Source organism: Convolutriloba macropyga, chromosome 10 (genome assembly GCF_964194025.1).
Source record: "Convolutriloba macropyga chromosome 10, txConMacr16.3, whole genome shotgun sequence".
Lineage (NCBI taxonomy): Eukaryota > Metazoa > Xenacoelomorpha > Acoela > Convolutidae > Convolutriloba > Convolutriloba macropyga.
The window spans coordinates 48,856,223-48,881,605 of record NC_134477.1 but is presented as its reverse complement, the minus strand read 5'-3'; the positions used below and the strand labels follow the sequence as shown (position 1 = coordinate 48,881,605).

Below are 25,383 nucleotides of genomic sequence, written 5' to 3'. Positions count from 1 at the left end.
GAATGCCTATTAAGAACAAAAATTTATTATTCTAATGGCACTCCAGAGAAAAAAAATGAAAGTGATGTCAAATTCACGCACGTGAAAAAAAAATTTTCTCATTGCTTTGTTTGAAAAGCTTTTTCTCACTCCATTTCAAAGGTAATTTAAGAATTCTCTCGAGCCTATACACTTTTGCAGTCCTGTTACAACTTCTCTTTGAATATACTAGGAAATCTAGTTTGACTTCTCGATGACTTTAATAAGCGAAAAAGACTGCGAATAGATCTTACAAAAACCCGGAACAACCCGGAACAGACTGAAAGTAAACGGCATTCACAAAGCCCCCAAACAACCTCTAAAAAATATGCCTACTAATTATAGTCAGCAATTTTTTTGATAATTTTTCTAAGGCAAAATAACATCAAAAAAAGCTAAAATTGATATCTGGAAAAGTATCTATTAAATTTTTTTCTTAGGTTACGTCACTGAAGCCATTTTTGGCAAAACTACTCGCTTTACTTCTAAAATTAATTCGAAAATAATCTAGGTGTATTATTAGATTATATTGTTAACAGATATAATATGATAGTTAGAAGCAGTGCAAAATAAAGAAGCGGAGGAAAGGGAAAGAAAAAGAAATCGAAACAATGTTATTAAAAACTTTTCTGAAAACTTTACAATCAAAACTCTTGAAAAAAACGACAATTGTTTTGCGAAAATTGTAAGAAATTCTTTTGCTCGGCCAGTAAACTGCTCGCTGAAATTCAGAAAAACGCCAAACAACAAGAAAAAGTTCAGAAACGGAAAACCAAGAGAAAATAATAAACTATATAAATTTTTTAATTTAAAAGTTATGTATAGCCTCGAAATGTTCGCTTTTAGCAGACTAAACAAGGACCAAAAGCTACGGCGCAAAATTTATTTTAGAAAAATAGACAACACTTTTAAAAAATATCACGCAAATTTGATTGGAGTTACCACAGTTTTTAAATAAACACAATTGAAATATGTAATCTATCCAATCAATAGATTAAGCGAAAACAACTGAAGCGTCTAATATCAACCAAAAGAAACTTTTCAGTTGCTGCAATAATGGAAGAAGATTACAAAAAGCTCCAAAGGGCGTCCAACATAGAAAAATAGCTAGAAAACTGAGCCTGAAAATCCTAATCTTTTGTCAGATAGTCAACAAGGCATTCCAACACACCCATTTTTATTTAATTGAGACAATTACATTTTTCATAAGAAACTGAGTATGGGAGATCAAACAAACTGCTCAGAAAACGCTGACTATGCTCAATTAAAACTTTATATCAACGTTTACAACAAAATTCAGCTTTTCATCTCGGAAAAAGTCTGGTGAAAATCTTTCAAAACCTCAAGTCAAATAATTTAAGCTCAGCCAGAAAATATTTGCAAATCAAAACAGCTAAAATGCACACTTTTTGAATAGAGAGAGAGAAGTTAGGTATTTTGTTTTTGGGTTTGAATATTTTTTAGAGCTGCTCAAGACAAAGAGACACCCAATTTTTGCAGTATCAGGGTGAAAAAGTGATTAATGTTAAACAATATTCCTGAAATGACAATTTGAAATTTTTAGGTACGAAGTTACAGAGCAATTTGCAGGCAAGAATAATGTACCGAGGAAGTCAAGTCAACATTTAAAACACAAATTCAATCAGGTTTCTACACCGGCATCCCCAAAAACTGCACAATTTTCAGAAAAATGCAATGTTAAAGAAGTGGAAATCTGTAAACTGAAAGAAGTGTCCTTGCCAATGAAGAAGAAGAGAGTTTAAAAACACTGCGTAAGTAATGCATATCCGAGTGAAAAAAAGGTAGGTTGAAATAAAAAGAGACAAAAAAACAGACCGCTGTAAATTTATGATAGCAAAAGTGCAGCAGAAAGTTTTCAAGGACATGTACAACTTATCCATTACACCATGAAAAATTTTGCTTTTTATGTGTGGAAATAATGAGGTAAAAACAGCCAAAGTCATGAAGTTCTGCAACAAATGGCATTTGATATTCCGAGAAATCTTCATACAATTTGTTTTTCTAAATTTTAAGGTCCTTATATATATATATATATATATATATATATATATATATGCATCTGGAATATATCTTTTTTAAGGCAATGTATACTTGAATTACCAACGGGTCTGCTCTTCTAAAAATGTTGCTACTTTTTCATCTTTTTCTGACCTGAAATTATAGAATTGATACAGGTTTCATACCAGAACAGGAGATTAATCAACATATTACTAACCAACTCTATAGATCTGGTTAAATTTAGATCTAGCAATTAACTCTTGGTTAATCTCCTGTTCTGATATAAAACCTGTATTGATATAGGATCTAGTTGAATCTCTCTTATTGGTCTCCTAATATTGGTTACCTCCTTTTAAGCTTTGAAAAGCAAGTAAGGCTTAACTCTCAAATTAACCATAGAGCTCTAATTCCGTGATGAAGCAAAGTTGTTGATTCTTTTAAAATTCAAATGCCATTTCATATACTATTTTTGGCAACCAAACAGAAAACTAAGATTGCCACTGTTTGACTCAGCAATTCTGTCTCATCAGTACCCTATCCTTTGAACTTTCGAAACATCTACTCACCCAAACAGTTTTGTTTTGACCCTCAATCGCCTTCCACGGACAAGCTTTTTTTGTTTGGGCTTCATTGTAACCTGATAAAAAAATCTAAAAAAATTTCAAAAAAGATGTTATTAGTAAATATGAGAGCGTTAAGAGCGGGGGGGGGTATTCATGCGATACTAAACATGGGAATATAGGGAGTGATCATGAGTGGGCGTTCCTAGGATCTTGAATATGTGATTTCAGGAGGTCATGGTGAAAGGGTAATCCTGTGATACTTGAACATGGGAATATAGGGGGGGATAATAATTGGGTCTTTTACGATACTTAAACATGGGAATATAGGGGGTTTTTAAATGGGTATTTTTTACGATACTTGAACATGGAAATATAGCGGGTGATTTCAAGTGGGTATTTTTACATAGAATAAACATGGGATTAAAGGGGATTATACCAAGCGGGCACAACAGTATAGGGTTGGAAGGATAGGGGGGATCGTAAATGAGCCATCGTTGAAAACCATTGAAATAGGTTTGGTTGGATTAAATTGCAATATTTCTCATTTTTTTTTGTTTTCTATGTATCTACCTCTTTGCTTAACAACAAAATTTGGGTGATTAGGCTTAAAGTGTCATTTCACAAGGAGCGCTCAATGGCAACGATTGCAACCTTAGATTTGAAAAGTGTTTACGAGCTATATCTTGAAGTGAAAAAAGAGTATTCAGGGTATAATGAAAGGTATATGCATTTCTTAGCAACTTGTTTTTACCGGGATCCTGATCTGTATTTGGATATTGAATTGAAGTTAAGAACCTATGGAGGTCTCATTGGCATTGACAATTCTACACTTGACAAAAGTTTCAAATCATACAAAATTTTAAGAGTGCATGCTATTCTCCACGACGCTTCCGCTTTGGTCTTTGAACAAAGCAAAAAAGGACCAGGTTATTCTTACGTTTTGCCCTGTCCAGTCACAAATGAGTATCTCGGTCACGTGACAGGCATAGCGTTCTGCCTCTATGTGAAATTTTTTAAAAATTTGTTCAGTTTATTGGAATGTTGAAACTGCCACCAGTTCTTCTTGATATTGAAGGCTTTCGACATAAAAAATCAGGTTTTATAATCAAAAGGTTTTCTGTATGTACTCATAATTACAGCGATACAGTTTCTTTCCGACCCCCAAGTTCCTTCAATATACTTTCCTCAAGTGAACAAAAGTCTTACCAGTGAGTTTCAAAATTTCTACATGGTTTGGCTTGGAAGAGCTGAGATTACCGCTATTGCTGTTTGCAGCAAATTATTCAAAGCATCAAACTTCGTTTTCCCTTTGCCGAGTTTTATGCAAAAGGAACTGAAAAAAGCGGATTATTTGAAGAGATTACTCCAAAGAGACATTATCAATTTGGGGACGTTGTCTTGTCCAAAGTTTGAAAATCTAAAACTATATCGCGACATAGCAATTTGTGATTTACATGCGGATAGTTGTCTCAAACGACAACGAAGCAGACACTGTGCTACTAAGAGGGCCAAATTGTTTTACCAATGGCTGACGAAAGAGTTGCCGTTTGGAAAAATCAACATCATCTCTCCTTCAAGTGAATTTGTCTCCAAATTTGACAGTTCACAGTTACGTAACGGCTGAAGACCAGCTAGTCGTTACATTTGTTAAAGAAGAGAAAATTGATACTAGTGGTCAAACTTTGCTAAGGAAGCAACAAGTTACCTGCACTGACACAGAAATAGAAACACTGAAAAAGTACCTTTCCCTCTTGGAGTATTTCAAATTATACCACGTCTATGCAAGAGAAAGCGTGAAGACTGAAACTAACCCCTTTACCTATGCCCAAGAATTCAGTACAAGTTCAGATGTCTCCAAGAGATGAAAGTCTTCCGGCTGAAATGAAGGGGAGCATCAGAGACAGCAACGTAGAGTCAATTGTTTTCAGTGATAAAACTGACAATGTGAATGCAAACTATACTATTGCTTACCAAAAAACTGATGAAAACTCGCAATTTGCTTGCTATGAAAATTTTGTTGTCAATTAATTATACTTGAGCATGAGCTTCAATTGTTTGTTTAATTTGAAAAATTGTTTCAAATGAGCCAACCCGAGGACAACCTAGACGCTGGAGGAGCTATAACTAGCTTAATTTTTGACGAAAATCACCAAGAAAGGAGATCTTGGCGGTTTTGTAACACTAGAGTTCCAAGATCTGAGGTCGTTTATTTTACGCAAATTTTCACAATAGTTTTTTATAGGGGTTTCTTCAGTCAAATTGGTGTTTTTTAAACTCGATTGTGAAGAAATAACATTCTGGTTTTCACTCCTCTCTTGCACACTTGGATACGCTCTATCTAACCCGAAACTATGAATAAAATAATTTCAACTACCGATAGACTTTTTATGGCTGTTTGTGGCCCCTCAAGTTGTGGAAAAAATGAATTGATTTTCAAAATGTTACTTCAAAAAATCTTTTCACCGAAGTTTGAATCATTATTTTTTTTTCTACCAGCATGACCAACCTAAATTTCAGTTCATTGAGGGAAAAATAAACATTCAATTTATAATGTTTTCCAGTTTCGAGCAAATATCAGAACTAGATGATTGCCTTTTGGTATTTGACGATTCATGTGAAGAAATTTTTAAAGATAAAGAGTTTTCTAAATTAGCGACAGCTGGACGTCATAAAATAATCAGTGGGATATACGTAAAGCACAACTTGTTTCAACAGAGCAAATGGTTCAGAACGATTGATCTTAATACAACAAACTTTGTTTTATTCAAATTGCCTCGTGATATTCAACAAATTGGTTTAATTGGTCGACAACTCAACAACACACAATTTTTGAGAGAAGTTACGAGTTAGCAACAGAGCAACCTTTTGGTCATTTATTAATTGATCTAGACCCAAAAACTTCAGACGCATTACGTTACTCCTCTAATATTGTATGATGTACAAAAACCTACTTAAAAAATTGATCAATCAGAATACTCTCAAATTTTAGCTGTTCTCCCGATTGAGCCTGAACTTGTTGCAAACACATACGCCAAGCAAATTATTTAATCCTATGAAAAGGAACAAGAATTCTTCCCAACCCAACAAAGTCCACAATCAGGTAGTGGTAACCCAAAACGAGCCACAGCAGGAAAAAAAAGGACAAAATCAAAAAGACAAACAAAAAAGAGAGCGAACCGAAAAAATGGGATACCTTCATCTTCTGAGAGAAAAACCTTGGAGCAACTTTATTCAAAAGGCCCTGCTTTTGGCAGCCCAAAGCGCCTACATACACAAAGCAAAATGTCAATAGCTGAAGTGAGGTCATATTTAGAAACAAAACCGTCCATCACAAAAATCCGCTCAATTCGTTTAAAGTTCCCAAGACTAAGAGTCATTGTAAAGGACATTAAGGAAATTTGGTCTCTGGATTTAGCTCTTGTTGATAAATTTGCAAAGTACAATCGAGATGTCAAATACCTTTTGGTAGCAGTTGACTGCCTGTCACTATATCTAAGAGTGGAACCAATGAAAACGAAATATGCAACAGAGGCAGCCCAAGCATCCAAAAAAACGATCAAGTACAAGCAACCATTAAAGGTACGGGTTGACGATGGTAAACAGTTTCTTGGAGCTTTCGAAAGTTTGTGTGAGAAAAGAGGGATTCATTTATATATCACCTTTAGCAAAAAAAGTCTGCTTTTGCAGAGAGAATCATTTGCTCGCTAAAAATATAATCTATAGATACCTTGAAGAAAAGTGGACTTACTCTTATATTGATAAACTGGATCAGTTTGTGAACACAATTAATTCACGTTTTAACCGGGTCACTAAACTTGCCCCCAATAAAAACACAAAGAAAGATGTACCAAGACTGGTCTCCTTAAGTGCTCAAACAAGTATCCTTCAAAAACCCAAGTTTTATATCGGAGACTTTGTTAGGTATGTCAAAAAGAACGAAGCGTTCAGCAAAGGATACAAACAATCCTTTACTGACGAGGTATTTGAGATTACAGATATTGCGACGTTGTCACCGCCAACCAACTCTATTATTGACGCAAACAAAAAAATAGAGGGTAATTTCTATCAGCCAGAATTTAAACTGGTTCGTGAACGCAGCAAATAAAATGGCGCGCAATCAATTTGAAGATGAGTTAACAGTACATGTTATGTCGTCAGCATCAATGCAAATTTTCAAATCAAATACTCTAGCGTCATTTCGAAACTTTTATATTGATGAAATTAAGCTTTCTGGCGATTGAGGGTAGCGCTAAGTGAAATTATTTTTCCAACGAAAATTGAAAGTATTGCAGAGGAGGAATTTATTGCTTTCAGCTTGAAAGAAAATTAAGAAGCTACGAAAAGGGCCACAGAAGCCAATGTTATCTCACGATCATACAATGGATCAAAATTAGGGTTTATTCCAGGGACATTTGACATCGTAAATCAACTTCTAGCATTAATTAAGCGTACAGCCGGACTGCCTCACTTTTCTTTCTGAGAAATAAGAAATACTGGGAAATACGAAATTTTGTTTGGAAAACATGAAGGGTATACGTTTCGAAGCAAGGAAATTCCAAGTATACTTGGTTTTAAGGGAATTCCTGATGGCAATGGTATTCATATTGGCTATAAAATAAACACGACTGCAGATAGGTTAGTGAAAAGTGACGACACGAAAGCTTATTATGGAGCTACTCGCGGATCTGTTGGCTGGTAAACATTTGATATTTGTATATGCAAACATTTCTGAATATCAGTACGTGGGTGATGTCAAGGCGCCTATTTTACGAGTCATTGATACAAAACAGCGTTAAAAAACAGTAGTGTTTGCGAAATTGAGCAAACACATCCAATAGTTTTTTCGAATTTGGATTACAAAAAGCTATTGACAAACAGAATTCAACCCGCTTCTATTGAACTGCGAACAGAAACAGGTGACTTGGTTCTTTTCTCGGGATCAGGAAATATTCTATTGACGTTACAATTCAAAAATTTTTCAAGTTAAAATGGATTCATATTAGGCAAATCAAGCAACCTATTTGCTGCATTTTTCTGGCCACTATCGAGAAAGAGGTAGTGGCTTTGGAGCTTTGGCTGCGGGCATTGATCGTGTTGCTCTACCATTAGTACGTTGATTCATTCTACCGACTGCCAAGCGTATTGGAAAGAAACTGTTGAAACAGAGTGTTCCAGAGCTACTGGACGTAGTAAGCAAGTAAAAAATTTCCAAAGTAAGCGCTCAAAAATACAAACAGTAAAAAAGCAGACTTCTGGATTACGGAAAAGAACATTACGACAAGGTAGACTAAGAACTCGGTCAAAGAGCTCATCCAAAAGGTCAAAAGCAGTAATCAAACGGAAAAAAATCATTTCCAATCGGAGGCCCCTGGAAAGAAGTCGGTCACATTTTTGCGCCAAAGTTAACGATGAGAAGCAACTCACAGTTCTCTGGATTTATTTGAAAAACCGTTTGAAGGAAAATTCTGCCAAAAAAGGGGACCTGTCTACAGTCCGAATGGACCTATGCTAGAGCTTGAAATCTATGGTGATCGGAATAATTTTATAGATTTACAAAAAATTTTTCTCGAAATCAAATGTAAAATTGTTCAATCGTCTGGAGGTGGTTTGAAACACGATGCAGGAGCTCCTACTGAAAAAGCGAAAACTGATGCTCTATACTTTTGCAACAATGTGTTACATTCATTGTTTTCTGACTGTACGGTATTTGCTAATGGACTAAAAATATCAAATGCTAACGGAAACTATGCGCACAAAAGTTTTATCGAGACCGAATTATCTCACAACAAAGACCCAAAAAACACATGGCTAGGATGTCAAGGCTACTCATTCGAAGAAAAACCGGCTACCTTATCGACAACAGAAATTGACAAGAGAAAAAATTAGTTAAAAAATCAGCCGAATGCGCATTTTATGGAAAAGTTGACTTTGACTTCTTCATCTGTGATCGACATCTGCTTGGCGGTGTTACGCTTCGCATTGCTTTCAGACGCTCTATTGATGATTTTTTCATCATGTCCCAATACGCTGCAAAACACTACAAGGTAGAAATTTTAGAGGCCAGTTTGTATGTCCGCAAGATGACGCTAAATGATGACGTCATGTCAGCCATTGAAAAATCTTTCTTAAGTAGTCCCGCATCTCATCCTTACTTCGAAACCATAACAAAAACATTTTTGGCTTCAGCCGGTCTTCATAGTTGAAAGCCAGAGGATATTTTCTCGCGGGAACCAATCCGCAGACTTGCAATTTGTTTAAACACTAATGAAGTTTTCCTTAGGCAACAACAGACTCAACCCGTTTCATTATCGGAAATTTGGTCTCAAACAAATATATATTTATCTCATGGGACTGCCTCTAGCGGATAGTCTAAAATCAGCAGATGACGATAAACGTCTTTATTTTAACACAATATCTGAATCGGCTTATATTGACAACCGTTATGGAATTAAACTGAGCGAGTATCCCAGCCATTTCCTTATGGTTTGTGACTTAACCAGCATGCAACAAGCTTCCAATGATTTTATTCATCCCGAGTTGACAAACAGTTCAATAAAATTTGAGCTGAAGATCTCAGCGGCTCTTCCAAACAACATTGAAATTTTATAATTTGCGAAAAAACCAGTACAATTTACGTTGACAGTGCACGACGTATGTCGAAAAACCATATACTGACAAACTTATGATCGCAGACGAAGTAAATGATTTAATTCAGCGCTGCAAGTTACTGAAGCACAAATTTCTGGGTTTCTTTGAAGAAAACAATTTCCCTTAAAAATTTGCAAGCAAAATTCATTTATAATAGTCAATGCGGCAACGTCTGACAATGCTGGAACACATTGGCTCCTATTAAGCGTCAGAAACAAGAATTTGATTTTTGCCGATCCCCTGGGGCAACTAATATTGTTCTATAAGGAGGTATATCGAAGACTGTTTTCCGCCAAAGGAGAATTTTATCTATGTCAAGTGCTTGAAAACCAGCCCATTCAAAGTCGAGACTCAAAACTATGTGGACTATTTTGTATTTATATTGATCTTATTTTCGGTTTTCGGCCCATTGTTAAATGTACTGATAATGATTTGATACGGTCTGCTCTTCATATGATGATAATCTAACACTACTAATGTTTAAAGGAAATTCACTTTTTGTCAAAATTTATTTTTTCTTCATACACAAAACGAATGAACAACAAATCAGTATCAATAGTCAAATTTTCATACCCATTCACAAAAATATCCATAATCTGACAAAAACCACCAGAATTAGGACCAGTAAAAATTGATTCGAATCTACGTAAATTGGCACAACTGAAATCGTCAGTTTGAGTTTGTTTGCCCGGCGAAATCATGTTGTGCAATGACTTATGCACCAATGCTGTCTTCACTGACTTGAAAATATTTTAGTTATTTTTGTTGGAGTGTTCAGCAGTTTTGGTCTGGAGCAGTGGCTGTCGTGATGATGTAACAATTGTTGGCAAGCGCTTCCGCACTGCTGCCGCAGACTCAGGTTTTTCTTCGTTTTTAGTGTTGAAATTAACGGCTAAGTTCAATTTAAAAAAGACATCGCCTTTTGTCTCCAAATCTGTTGCTGATGAAAACAAGTATCGAAAAATTGTGAAAACACAAGATAAGGGTAAAGCTTTGTCTCGTTTGAAAATGTCATCGTAAGTTGTTGCTGCTTCTGATGTGTCTATCAGAACATGAAAATGGTTAGTAGATTTTGTTGTTGTTTTTGTCAACTGACAAAATGCTGAATAAAAATGAGAACACACTACAAAAGTTCAACGCTTGACAAATTAATTTTTTCATTTGTGACCAAAAATTTGAACTGCTTCTGAAACTGTTTGAAGTAACTAGGTGAACGCTCAAACATTGCTTCAACCATGATTTTTAGGTTGAGTCTTTTTCGATTTTTTAGAAGGACAATATACGTCAGTCTTCAATTTTGATTCCGCTTCTTGTGAACTGATTGGAAAAGTTTCCCTAATTTTTGGAGCTTTTTTAATAAGTTTGTCAAATTCGTCGGTAGACAGTGAGAGACGTTGTTGAAATTCATAATTGTCGTCAACTTTCTTGAATAGTTTCAGAAACACATATGTTCCAGTCTTCTCATACGTTTTGAGGGTGGCCCTGATTAGACGTTTTTCCGTCTTTGAAATATCATAATAATTATCCCCAAACTCAGAATCTTTTGAGGCGGAAAACGACATAATTCAATCAAGTCTCTCGTCATACTGGTAACAGGAGGTTTTTGTAAAATTCAACATAAAATGAAACGACCACCTCGAAAAAAGACTAACACCAAAGTGGCGCGGCAAGCTTGGATTAAACAAATGTCGTCTCTTTCTTTATTGCAAACAGGTTTACATGTGTGAAAATACAGACTCAAGTACGCCAACGGCGTACTTGAGTCTGTTAATTCTTTTCAACATGGAATCTTTTCTGTAGAGCACATGTTTGTTCAATTATGTGCGTGGACCATGGTTTTTTACTAAAAAGAAAGTTCAAAAATCAAATTGATAAGATATGAAACACGTACCAGAAAACTTGGGGCATAAGAAAACGTGTAGAAAAACTACTATTCTATGAGGTTGTATGAGCCCTTGTTTGTTTTGCACGTGCAGTAAACATATTTGGTTCATGAAACTTTTTTACACTTAAGGTCAGAGATCTAATTGATAAGAAGCCATAAAGTAAACATTTACGTACTAGCAAAAGTGGGCAACAAAAGGAAAGTTCAATACATATGTAGAAAATACTATGCATAAACAGCATCAACCTAAACATGAGACATAAAAATATATGTCGTTAAACATTGGTCTGGTGCACTGATAACGGCTAGCTTCATTAAATTTGTCTTCCTGTGGGTAATGTGCCAGCGATCAAAATTGTAGGTAATTGATTGAAAACAAATGTGACCTAAGGGAGTGCCTGAACCATAAATTCAAATTAGTTATAACACTTCAGATCATTTTCTTCAAAAGTTAAAGTTGCTCTCTCTCTCTCTCTCTCTCCCAATCTTTCTTTATCTGATTTCTGTTGCCTGCTTAAACAATTCTTCAAATTTCAAAATCTCAGAATGTCTTTTTACTTGCTCTCTGATTCTGATGAGTTCTGGCAAAGGACTTTAGTATATCAGACCATGTACGAAAGTTATGTTATTTTTGTTCAATAGTACAAAGACTTTTCTATGAAAAATTGGATTACATCAGACCGCATCATTATACCAAAGTCAATTATCGATTTTGTTGCCACTTTGCTGGGAATAAACTTACCTGCTCATAGAAGTGTTAAAGTTTCTGATGACCTAGTGCCACCACAACAACTGCAGTTGTGTAAGCCGCAAGTCATTGCAACATTGCCCGATGAGACAAAGCAACTTCTCTTCAAGTACGATTGCGGTTGTGTGCCACTATTCGAAAATCAACTTGGAGCTCAAGACTCTCGTGACAATTTAGCCAGTCTTTGGGGCATTCAATTGTCGCCCACACAACCGGCAATTTCTTCGGACAAAGTTTACCAGCAACTCCTCTGAGTGACCCTTTTGCTACAACAACGCCTCAGAGCACAAGCCCTTCGTTTTTTGAAGCACTCATTATAGATCAAATTCCTTGGATATTTGGAATTGGAAAGACAAGCCAAGGAACACCCGATACTACAATGCTTTCTGTGTCAAATTTTGAATCGCCAAAAACACCAGTTCCAGAGAGCGATGGAGAGGACAAGACAATCACTCCAAACAATTTGGAGGGTCCAAAAGTATGCAGATCAACTAAAAAAAGAAAGTCGGACTCTTCTCTCTCGGTGCTTTTTGAAGACTAAACTTTTTAACAGCATGACTTTCTATGCTTAATTTTAAAGCTTCCCATAGTTTATTCTTTTTTTTGTGTGCTTATATGTAAGCATTTATTTGGTGTTTATACATGAAAAAATTAATAAAATTTCAGATATTCTCAAATTGAACATGTTTGAACTTGTTCTCTGTATTTCCAATTATCCCATAAGCAAGAACCCAGGAGAGTTTTAGCAAATGGAATTCACAAAGTTGGAAAGTTATGTATCAACTTTCGCTTAACTATACTCGTTCATGGAGTGCTTTGCATTTTACAAAGATTTTCAACGTACAAACAGTAAAAATTGGTTGCTTCAACATATTAAATTAAACAAGAAAAATAAAATCTTTACAAGTTTTTCTATGATTACTCAATTCATTGCATAAAGTTCTTCGTTTTCAGTGTTGAAGAGCAACTAATACTATCAACTTATCCCTAATAGGCACTATTATAAAACTAAAAAAAAAGAAAAAATTCACAAAAAACAAAATTTCTTTGAATGAAAAACCAACAATTCGTCATAAGCTTTTTAAAATTTTTCTTTGTATGAATGGATAGGTGTTTTGATGTGAAACATAGCAATGCTACTTACTCGTTTTGTAAAAAAAAACTGACAATAGTGCACTAATAAAAAATTAAAAGAGCCGGGAAAAAATATACAACTTAGGCGAAAGCTTTGAAGTCGTACTAAATATACATCAAAAGACAAGGTAAAACTATTGAAAACACGGTAAGAGAAGGGTTTGGTATCATCAACTAAATGACAGTTGGCTGTTCCAATGTTAAAAAAGAAGATGTTTCGGAAAATGTTTGAGAAAAACCTTAAAAAACGCTATTTTTTGCTGTTTTTTAACCTAATAACAGTGACCATTGACCACAAAAAAATGGGTTTCAAAAAATAGTTGGGATGGAAAGCAGTGTTACGAACTACAAAACTCACACCCGTCAAATTTAGACTAATAAATAACGAGTTATTTAGTCCTTACTTAAGAGGCACTTAGCGCTTAATTAGTCAAATTACTAATTAACTAAAAAAATTGAAAATTTTTGTGCAGATTTTTAAATGTCCTTGCTATGCTTGACAACTTTGCTCAATTGCGTCGAGGTCGAAAAAATGCTCCTTCACCGAATTCAAAACATCTGGCCATTCATGTCCCATTAACATCTGACATTAATTAGAACATCAACTACCTGATAAAAAGGAGTTAGAGCCCCGTTTTTTGCAGTTTTGCATTCCCCGGCGACCAGATGTGAAGTTCTGTTCTGAGACCTGTCATCGGAAAATTCTTTTAAAGAAAAAAGTTGTGTAAATGTCATGTAATTGTCATGTTTTGACAATTTACGACTTGATTGACAGAAAAAAACTAACTTTTTTTCTGATGATGCTGGAGCAGTTTTTTTAACGCCGTCTTACGTTTCATGACGCTGCAATCGTTTTTCATTCCCACAAATTTTATGTAGCATTGCTATATCATCCATTTTCAGGCAGTAGTCAAACAGCGCCCTCTTATGAGGTTTTTTTTTCAAATAAAACATGTTTAATTGCAAACCAATTACACTTTTTGCATTAAAAACTCATCACATTCTGTCTATCGGTCGCCCTTTCACCTATTCTTATTGTATCTAGAAGAATAAACTGAAAAAAATTAACTTTCGGCCTAAAGTTTAACAAAAATTCGATATAAAAAAGCCCGCCAAAACTGACCAATCAGGTTGCAGTATTTTAAAACTTCAAATTTGGTGCGCGAAGTATTCCATGGTAGGTCTTTCGGTAACCAAGAATCCATTATCTGTTTTTTCTTCTCTCAAATTGAATTGTTATTGCTCAAGCAAAAGCTTTTGTTGCTACCCAAATTACAAAACTCAAAAATGGTGTACCTTTGCCGTTACTGCAACTCTGCACTCAGTACAGCTAGCAATCGGACAAGACATGAACATCATTTCCACCCGGATGAACTTGGTTTACCGACTTACCATTGTTCATTATGCGAATTTCCTTCGCGAAAAATCTCGAATCTTGAGCGGCACATGAGGACCGAACACTAGCGATTCACTAACTGTTGCCGCAGTTGTCATCTTGGGTTTAATGACTTTCACTTGTATGCTCAGCATATGAATTCTGTACACTCTCTACCCGTTTTTGGTGAGGAATTTGAACCAAGAGATACGCCGACGGAGAGTGCGTTCAACGGTCTACTGCGAACGTTTGAAACAACTGACGCATATGAAGCACGTGATCTTGAAACCTTCATGCGTGCTCAAACACCCAGAATCGACAGCCTCATAAATGAGCAGTTATGCCATGGGCCACAGAAGATTCAGTTGTGTGCAAAACTACAGCTAATAAAGTATCATAACGACCAGCCTGATAATGCAGAAGGTGAGCGCATCGAAATATACGCCAACTCACTTATTACTCCAGTCTATGCAAACGGTCTCACGATTGCAGCCTACTGGGGAATGGTCGAAAAAATGATGAGCATTTTAACGACATTTGCTTTGATGGGTAGTGGTTGGGTACTGGAAAAAGTGCTGAAAGTTGATGTGAAATTCGCACGTTTCAGACCAATTCGCGGCTCGTCCTATATTGCATTGCCAACTAAAATTGCCAATTGTCGCGGTGTGCTCAACATTAGAAATCATGACAACCAGCAGTGCTTCAGATATTGCTATATAGCAGCATATCATCTATATCATGGAATAAGTCTAGACAGAGTTGATCAGAACTAACAAACTGCCAAAACATCTCCAACCACTTAAAATTAACCGGGAATTCATCAACCATTTAGTGAATTCTATATGCCTATGGGCTTTGAGGATATTCTTGAATTCGAAAAACTGAATGATGTTCAAGTTAATGTGTTTGGCTACGATAACGGGCAACTTTTTCCTCTCAAAGTTTCGTCATATGAATCTGAATTTGTAATGGATTTACTTTTGTTGTATTATGGCGATTATCACCACTATGTACTGATTACTGACCTTGTGAAGTCCTTTGATACGTACGACGTATTGAATTTCGTTATTGTTATCAAATCTGTCGGAAGTGCTTTTGGATATATCGAGACGGCCTCGAAAGTTACAACGTGCACATGACTAACTAAGGCAACAACGCTCCCGCAGTTATTGAGATGCCTTCAAGCAATCAAAAATCATACAAATTTACAAACCTCTCTGCAACTTGGTTCGTACCTTTAGTATTATACTTAGACTTTGAGTCCTTTCTTAGACCCGTGTCAGGATGCAGAGGACCTAGTAGCAGAGCATTTGCACAAATAAAGGAGATTCATGAACCGTCTGGGTTTGCGTTAACAGTAATTGATCACCACTCTAGCAAACCATTTTTTTTACCAAGTTGACAGTTCTGAGGACTGTATGGCTAATTTTGTGAAATTGCTAGACAAGCCTGCAAGAGATATCCACAAGCAAAAGAGAAAATATCCGTTTTTCAAAAGCGACAGGCGAAGTTTGGAAAAATCTCAAGCTACACAATGCTGGATTTGTGAGAAACCGTTTTCGGAAGTCGAAGATCAAGAAAACTCGATTGACTTAGACTATTGTCACTATAGTGGCAAATTTCTTGGGTGGGCACATGAAAAGTGCAACCGAGCAAGGAGAAATATCAATTTCATTCCTGTCGTAGGTCATAAAATACAAAATTATGACCTACCACACATTTGCTTAGCTCTGAACAACTGTGAACCAAAAACGACCATCAGCGTCATACCAGCCACGGACAAAAATACATATCTATCACCTTTGGTGTGCTCATTGACATGTTTGCTAACAAAAAAGGGACAACGTTGAAGGTGTATGAATATCTACGGTTCATCGACTCAATCAAAATGACGAATAGCTCACTTGAAAAACTCGTAGAAATACTCCCGGAGAATCAATTTGAAATAACGAATCCAATGTTTTGGACCGTCTCGGGTGAAAATTTCCAGCTGCTAAAACAGAAAGGCTACTATCCCCATTTTTATATGAGTAGTCGTGCTAAGTTCTCTGACACACAACTACCAGCACTAGAAAAGTGGGGAAATACCTTAGACGGTGGCAATCTGAATATTACAGAAAGTAATTTAGCTCAGGCAGCAAGATGAGGGAAATTCTTGGCTGTGGAACACTTCAAGATTACCACGACGCTTACTTAAAATTAGACTGTGCATTAATAGCCTGCGTGTGCGAATTTCACAGAGATTTGAGTTTTACTACCTACAAGTTGGACTGTATGCACTTTTTACTTTACCCAAAATGGCCAAAGAGGCTTCATTGAGGATCTGCAAAGCCAATGTCGAGTTATTGACAGAGCGAGAACATCTAGATATGATCGAGCCTGCAATCCGCGGTGGCGTCACCTCTGTCTACAAAAACCGGCGCTTCATTGCTAATAACCAATACATTTCAAACTACAATATCACAGAATATCATCAATTCTGTTTTTGTGTTGATGCGAACAATTTATACGGAGGAATGATGCAACTTGAAAAACCCCCCTTTCAGAATTCACATTCAACACAGAAGTTACAACTCAAGAGGTCCTAGACACACCCGACAACGCCAGCGTGGGATACTTTGTGGAGTTCGACCTTTCAAACCCACCAGGATTGCATGACGATCACCGGGATCTCCCCCTGGCCCCTACCAAGGACATCGTTGAAGAGGAGTGGTTGGGAGAGTTCCAACTTAACACAAAAGAGCAGCACAACCTCCTCATAAGAAAAATGAAGAAATTATTACAAAGGTTTTTTGATAAGGAAGGATATGTGGCTCAATACAATTTGCTCAAACTGTATATTGAACTTGGACTTGTAATCAAAAAAGTGCACAGAGTGCTGCAGTTTCGCCAAGGAAGCTGGTTATCACCATATTTTTTGTTAAACAGTGAAAAACGACAAATCGCAGTTAATAAATTTGAGGAGAATTTTTACAAGTTAATGAACAACGCTGTATACAGCAAAAACTGCGAATCTAAGCGACGCAGCAGTAAAAATTACAATCACGCGTAATGCTGAACAAGTGTTGAACGTTTGTGTTTAAGTTCGAGTTTGACCGCTACATGATAATCGTTGAAAACATGGCTGCTTTGACGACACACCATAAAATCTATCTTTTGGAACACTCCGACAATTGAGGGAGCCACTATCTTAGATTTGGCGAAATATCACATGTATTATTTCCACTATCGGGTCATGCATCCAAACTTCGACTGTCGCCTATTATATAGTGATACGGACAGCCTCTTATATTCTGTTCAAAGTCCAGACATCTACAAGGAACTATAAGAAAAGCCCCATTCAGTTCTGAGCCATTTCGATTTTTCAAACTACCCGTCTGATCATTTCTTGTTTAATGCCAGTAACAAGAAAGTAGTTCTTAAGTTTAAGGATGAATTCGCCGGCGACTACATTACCGAATTCATCTGCTTAAAACCAAAGCTATACTCCATTCTGTCAACAAGTAAGTTTATTCTCTTTGAAATCAATAATATTAGTTTTACTATAAACATATACAGTTGGTTAGTAAACATCTGGAAGTTGTTAGTATGTATTGTTATTATATAGGGGGTTAGTAATCAAAATAGGGCCTATTTTTGCTCATTTTCTTTCTATCTTTTCAGGTTGTAGAAAACTCTCAGCAAAAGGAGTGACGAAGGCTGCGCAACAACATCTACAGCACGCAGATTTTGTGAATACCCTGCTGTCAGGCAACAGTGTACGTGCAGAGAACACCAGGATTGTTTCTGACCACCACTCATTGCCCACAGTAACTACAAACAAAATATGCTGGTCAGCGTTTGATAATGAACACTACATACTACCCAATGGCATAAAAACCCTCATTTTTGGCCACTATGAACTGGGCGATTATGCTATAGAAGAAATAAATTGGAGCGACGACGATGTGGAGTGGGATTATGAAAATTCTGGCAATTTTAGTGACTTACAGCTAAGTTCAAGCCCTGAGCGGAATAACAAAATTGAAATCTCCTGAATTGAAAAACGATTCGGATATTGGGAGCAGTGATATAGTTGATTTTGATGCACGTTCGGATGAAAATTCGAGTCCCGATAACCCGTTTCTTAATTTTGAAGCAGAGGAAGCCAGTGAAAGTGAACCAGAAGAACCAGTGTTTAAGACTGCAAGGCGTAATTAGACAGTAATTGAATTTAATAACGCGCGCAAAGTCTTGAAGTCGCGCGCAAAACTGTACAAGTCTTGATTTTGAATGGGGTTAAATATTTGGTTTTAATTTAAATTGATTGAGTGTTTTGAAAGCGCTAAGACTACTGAGAAAGCGGCGAAAAAGAAGGATAGGAAGGAAAGAAAGAAGGAGAAAGGAAAGGAAAGGTTTTACATGTACAAACCATTCAATCCCTCCTAACCTAATTCCCACTCATGACCACTACCTATATTCCCATGTTTAGTATCGCATGAACACCCCCCCGCTCTTAACGCTCTTATTATTTACTACTGATGCTCTTTATCATGATTGTGGTAGAAATTGTATACTTTCTTTCGCAGAAAAATTGTCCACTAAATAGGTTGACATTAATGTGTAAAAATCGGAAGAATGAGGCTTCTGTTTTCTCAGAACTGCGGAATCATCGAAACCTAAAGCGAAAAAGAACGCTAACACCGAAAAAAAACAAGATAGTTGACTTAAGTGTTCGGTGCATCCTCATTTCGTTTCCGTAGGTTTTGAAAGTATTGCGGTCAGAAGGAACCTACCAAAAAAGTTTTTACTCTAAAGATTTTGCTACAATCAGAACAAACAAAATGGTACCAAATTTGTCTTTCGAAGCATTATTAGTTTTAACAACGAATTAACAAGGAAAGCGAGTTTCATTCAAGTCGGAGATAATAAAATTTTTTATCAACTAAGAAAAAACTTAACTTGACAAAGTATTTCATCGATATGAATTAAGGTGTCAAAATTCAAAATTCAAAACACGCAAAGACAGATACAAAAGTTCCGTAAATCTGATTAATGAAAGATTTTTTTGGTTTTTCTTTCTAAGACACTCAATTATGAAAAATTTAAAACAATCTTAACAATCAGAAAGAGTTTTGAGTAAAATCTTTCCACATTTTGAAAAGCTATTCAGTTCATATGAAGCCCTGAACGAAAGTATTGGAGTAGTCAGTAAGTAAAAGCAATGTTAAAATTTGTCAAAAATGACTTGGTTCCTGGAGATTATGCACCGCTGAAAAACGTTCCATTTTAATTCATTAAGAGGTATTTCGACTTGTCACACAGGTGGATCGCAAAATCAAAATGGCCTACGATTCAGGTTTTGAAGTTTCAATTTCCAGATATTCTCGAAAATCTTGGAAATCAAAAGTAGTCTTGACATTCACAATTTCGTTTTTTAAAAACATTTTAAAACATGACTGAGTCAGCTATAATATCGAAAGTTGTCATCGATATAAATAGTTGAAGTCAGGAAAATCCGTTGTTTCAGCTTGAAAGAGAGCCAAAAAACTTGTTTGAGATTATGTATCAAAGTCTGAAACTCTTTCACAAAATTATTGTTATAGTTTCATGAAGTCAAAACTTTATGCATCTTAAAAATTATAGTTTACTTATTAAAAGCGAGCATTCTCTTAAAAAAGAAAATATTCAACCTTCGAATTCTTGAAGCACAACTGACCGCTACAGTTTTGTAACCACTATTTTGTTAGGCCTAGGACTTTCAAATTCTGTTAGAATAAATTGGTTGTATTAATAAATCAGAGAAAATGATTTCGTGATTTTTTTTTCTTGTCAACGATGATCTGTTGGCCGGAGAGAGGGAGGCACCGTATCAAAATTATTATCAATTCAAAGACTTACTTATACCAAACAAGTTTTTTATCAATTTATTTTCTTTTTCAATAAGTGTAACGATTTGTTCAGACACAGAAATTAAAGTAGTGTTAGTTTGTGGTACACATATTAGACAAAAATTGACAGATTTTTTCAAGTGCTTTTGAAGTAAATGGGTATTACTTTTTGATTTCTAAGATTTGTTCAAAAAGCCCTAGTGTCAGTCGACCTTCACTACTCAGCTCATCTAATTCAGAAAATTTGAGCAAAACTTCATTAGGTAATAGAAAGACAACTTTTAATGGCGGTAAGAGCATATTTTTTAAGGTAAATGTGACGAGGTACATATCGCTCATACATAAACTAATGCTTACTCACATTAGTTTGTTTCTTCAAACCAGAAATGTAATCTACTTTTGTAAAATACTTAGAACAAGATACGATTCGCATTAGAACCAAATTTGGTGAACACTGAACAGGTACGATTTTCAAAAAATCTAAGAAAACAAGGAGGCACCTGAAAAAAAACGAATTCAGCTATTAATATTCAAAACTCATTTACTCAATTAGCATTCAAAGACTGCAATTCTCTGCAAATCAAAATAGAAAAGAAAAATAAGAACATAGCAGGACAAGTCCTGACGTAAAATTCAAAGCATTTTTACTGACTGAACAACAAGACTAGACCTTGAGCGGATTATGAGGGAATTGGTAAATCCATTTCTAAAGAAAACCAGAACAAGACAACTAAAAAAGAAACAGAAAATCAATGTAAAAATGCCGCATGTGAACAAAAATTCACTAGTGAGATATTGAATTTTGGTTCAAACAGAAAACTAGGCCAAGAATGATTTTTGAACGGATTGGGAAAACCATAAAGAAAAAAATTCGATCCAAAAAATTGAAAAAAAACAGTAAACATCAAAGTGAAATTGCCGCATGTGAACAAAAAACCTCTAGCGAGAAACCTTATTTTTGTTCAGACATCGTTTTCTCACGCTACTTTAAAATAAGAGCAAACAAAATTCTCGCCGCAAAACAAATCGCTTTTTTGCTCCACTTCCTGTTTCGGCGTGACCAAAATCACTACTCCAATTTGATTTCAAACATCATGAAAATATGTGAACAGATCTTAAAAAAAGCGCCCCAAAACAATTCAAATTCTTTGAATTGTAAAAAAATAAATAATCAAGCGTACAGTTAAGGCATATCAAATTTGTGATAGAATTTGGAGATGATTTTCAGATCAATCAGATCTTCAAAAATTGTGTGAACAGAAAAAAGTGCGTGCTGAAATCTTCAAAAGGACAGCGCATCAATGCAGTTCTAATTCTTTGAAGTGAAGAATCACGGCCAGTGGAATTTTTGCATTTTTGAATTCTGAAAAAGACTACAGTACAATACATCTAATTTTTCAATTGAAAGTATCTATATAGTAAGTTGCAAGAAGGAGATCGAAAAATTCGTAGAGACTTGACCTTATCGTCACTGGAAGGTAAACAAAATTTTCTTATGGGCTTACCTCCACGGATAAAACGTGAAGCACTTTCCGTACATTGGATCTTCAAACTCAGAGAAAGCTTGTTCCTTGCAATTTTTGTTGTCAAAGGAACATTGGACAATAAAGTCATTCCTTTGATGACCAGTCAGTTGAACAAACTCCTGGTCGAAGAACACCGCCTGTCGAACGTCAGAATAATCTTCTCTATTAGTTTTATCGTAAAGTTCAAAATAATTATCAGTGAAGTTTGCAAAAATGTCTTCAAACGCTTCATCCATACTTGGGTTGTTGACTTCGTTAAAAAGGAGAGCTTCTGTTGTTGGTGGTTTCGTTGTTGTTGTTTGTTCTTCCGGCAATAAAAAAATCGTTGTCGATGTATTTGGTAACGTTGATAACGACGTTGATGATGCTGTTGTAGAAAATGTTGAGGATTTTCTGGTTAATGTGGTTGTTATTCTTTCCCCCGTGGTACTAGATTGTGTCGTTGACCGGGTTGTAGACAAGGTTGTTTCTGAAAATCTTTTGCTCTCATATGTGGACGTTGATCTGCTCGAAGTTGACCAGAGTGTAGGAAATGTATACCCGTTGTTGCTGTTTGTTGTAGTACCAAAGTTTTCAGCCTCCCAAGTCATATTGTGTTTCGGAATCGGGTTCGGAGTTGAATCCACACTTCTTTTTACCAACTTGTGGTCCGGATCTCTGACTTTATTCACCAAAACTCGGAAGCCCCTGTCTGTCGTAGAGCTGTCACTAATAAAGATGAGAGTGAGGTTGAAGGGTAATGTCACCCAGCCATAGGATACAGGATCGTTTACCAAGCAGAGACTTGCGTAATTTTGATTTGGCCGACCCAGCCACTCGTTCGAAAAATAGAACCAGCTCTAAAAAGGATTCTTCAAAATTAAGGTGAAACATTAATTCACCTCAACTGTTGAAGTAAATCTGCCATTCTTTAAGTCACCTTAAGAATAATTCACCTAACTGTTGAGATAAATCTGCACCTCTTTAAGTCACCTTAAGCTAGAATAATTTCACTTCATAAGTTAAGGCCCCACTACCTGAATAAAAATTGCCACTTAAACCTGTCCACCTTAAACTACCTTAAAATCCGTCTAATGAAGCTAAGTAGTATACATAGCTGTATAGTAACCTCTACGGGAGAGGAAATTACATATGTGTAATACTAACAATACAAGGGGGGATTACATATGTGTAATAATGGAGGGGTGGGGGGACATTTCGATATTCTAATCAAATACCTACCCTACATATAAAATTCCCTATATAATTGTAAAAGCTTTCTTCACATCCTAATGACTTTTATATTTTTTCGATTTTATAATCATTCCACCGCCTGAGATATTCAGTTCATTTTCTTGGTCTAAATTACCCGCGTGAACTACGTTTACTTTTGTTTACTTTTTCAATTCCACTCACATCTGTGCAGCGTGTGTCTGTCTAGGAAAAGATTGCATATTGCTTAGCTTTAAAAAGAAACCACCCCAAATCTCATTTTTTACTCGTTCAAAGCTTCATTTTTTGTTTTGATCACCGACAATGAAGGGAACACAGATCTTCTGAGTTTATCGCAGGAGAACACTAATTCTCATGGTTTTATATTTACTTGCGATACCAAACCAGCCGCTTCATTTTTTTCATTCTACCAACATAAGTACTCCCAGTAAAGTTGTGTCTGACCCTCCATCTGACAAAGTTCTTAATATATTTCATTTCTAATTTAAGTTTATTGGGAAGAGATTGCACTGAACACAATGAGTTCGGACGAAAAGGAATTGGAACTCCGTCAGCCTAAGAAGGTTTTGGGTAAGTTACCAATACTATTTCAATCGCTTTTACCAGATAGTGGTCCTATCCACAACTCATTGTTTCGAGAACGTTAATACAATCAAGTTATGGAAATATTCGGCAGACAGTATTCCTGGTGCAATATTTTGTTTTACGATTTGAAGTTAAAGTTAAAGTTAGTGTTAAACCTAGGTGAGTGATCAATGTACCAAGCATGTACGGCGCAGGACTTGTTTTTCTCCAAACTTTTGGTGATAGAGACAGGTCTTTCAGAAAAACACAGCCACAGGAGCCAAACAAATGTTCTCGTAGACTGCACTCCGAGACACTTGCAAGTGGTTGAAAAACCGAAGAAACTAAGGAGAGGAAGGAACTTAGACTACACTGTTGTTGATCTGACAACAGTTGATGACCCGGAAAGCGACGTTGAAGTTCTTCAGCCTCTGAAAATTCGCTTCAAGCGTTTGTGGAAGGTAACTCTGAAGTAAAATTGAGTCAGTCTATTTTTTTATAAACTTCAATAAATCTGATAAAGTAAGAACCTTTGTGATAATATTTAGCATTGTTTCGGACTTTTTAATTGATTGATTTTTCACTCTGATTCACTATAGCTCTATTCATGCAAATAATTGATATAAATCTACAATTTGTAAAATGCGAACTTGTGCGACAAATAGCTCTGATTGAAAGGGTGTGTTTGTTTTCTAAGAACAGAGCCCCGCAAAAAAACGAACCCAGAGGTCCGAGTAAGGAGAGCCACACTGACAACCAGTTACCTCGGTGAATGAGAACTCTATGTGCGCTAAGTGTGTATATTTGACAACAATGAACGAGCAGTCTCGAATTTATTAAATTGCAGGCGCCCTCAAACTAGATCAAGCCAGAGTTTTGAACAAAAAAAACAATGCAAGAAGCTAAAAGATTTCGCTGGCAACTTCGGCGAGAAACCGTGAAAGAGTGACAACAGTGAAAGGAAACGTACAACCAAGCGGTGCGCAGAACTCCACACCTGACAGGAGAGCAACCATCAGGGCACGAGCTGCTTTAAAGAAGCACCAGAAATGCGAAAAATATACAAAAATATGTTGCTGGTTTCGATGAAGCCTTGTTAAAAAGAGTTATAGAGTTATGAACTTTTTTGTCTGTTAAATCGGACATACCCTTGACTGTGACTTAACAATGACTGACGGTGAAAAGCATATTGAAGCTCAAGTTGATATTTAGACCTAAGCTATCCAATTGGAACGATTTTTGACTCATCAATAACTAAAATTGGTTAAAAAAGTCTGTACTGATACCTAGACTACCAATGTGGCACCTAAACGAGTTTTAACTCTAATCTTTATAGGCATTATGGTGAAAAATACTTTGTGCTTTGGATCGCTAGCTACCTACTGGTTACCTAAGCGATTTTTAACATTGATATTTAAAGGGTTTTGTTGAAAAAAATTGTGCTTTGGATCGCAAGCTACCTGCTGAATGTCTAAGCGAGTTTTAACTAATTCATTTAAAGGGTATTGGTGAAAAAAAATTTTGTATTGCATCCCAAGCTACCTGCTGGTTTTCTAAACGAGCTTTAACCTAATCGTTCAAACGTTCGAAGAGTATTGGTGAAAAATTATTTGTGTAATGGATTCCAAAATACCTGCTGGTTACCTAAGCGAGTTAAACTTGAACATATAAAATGTATTGGTGAAAAATAAATCGTGAGTTGGATCCTAAGATTCCTGCTGGTTACCTAAGCGAGTTTTAACTATAACATTTAAAGAAAATTGATGAAAAAAGCACTTGAGTTTTGGATCCTAAGCCACCTGATGGTTACCTGAGCGCGTT

General features: G+C 36.1%; 1 protein-coding gene across 1 annotated transcript in view; it reads right to left on the bottom strand.

Moving 5' to 3' along the window:
- LOC142348056 (epithelial sodium channel subunit alpha-like) overlaps nt 1-23,475 on the bottom strand; it is a 51,168-nt gene extending 27,693 nt beyond the window's left edge. The window contains exons 1-2 of the mRNA XM_075399222.1: nt 23,443-23,475; nt 21,766-22,625 (exon numbers count right to left, since the gene is read on the bottom strand). Of these exons, the coding sequence (XP_075255337.1) occupies nt 21,766-22,625; nt 23,443-23,475 (893 nt within the window). The remainder of the gene's footprint in view (nt 1-21,765; nt 22,626-23,442) is intronic.
- Nucleotides 23,476-25,383: the final 1,908 nt, after the last annotated feature.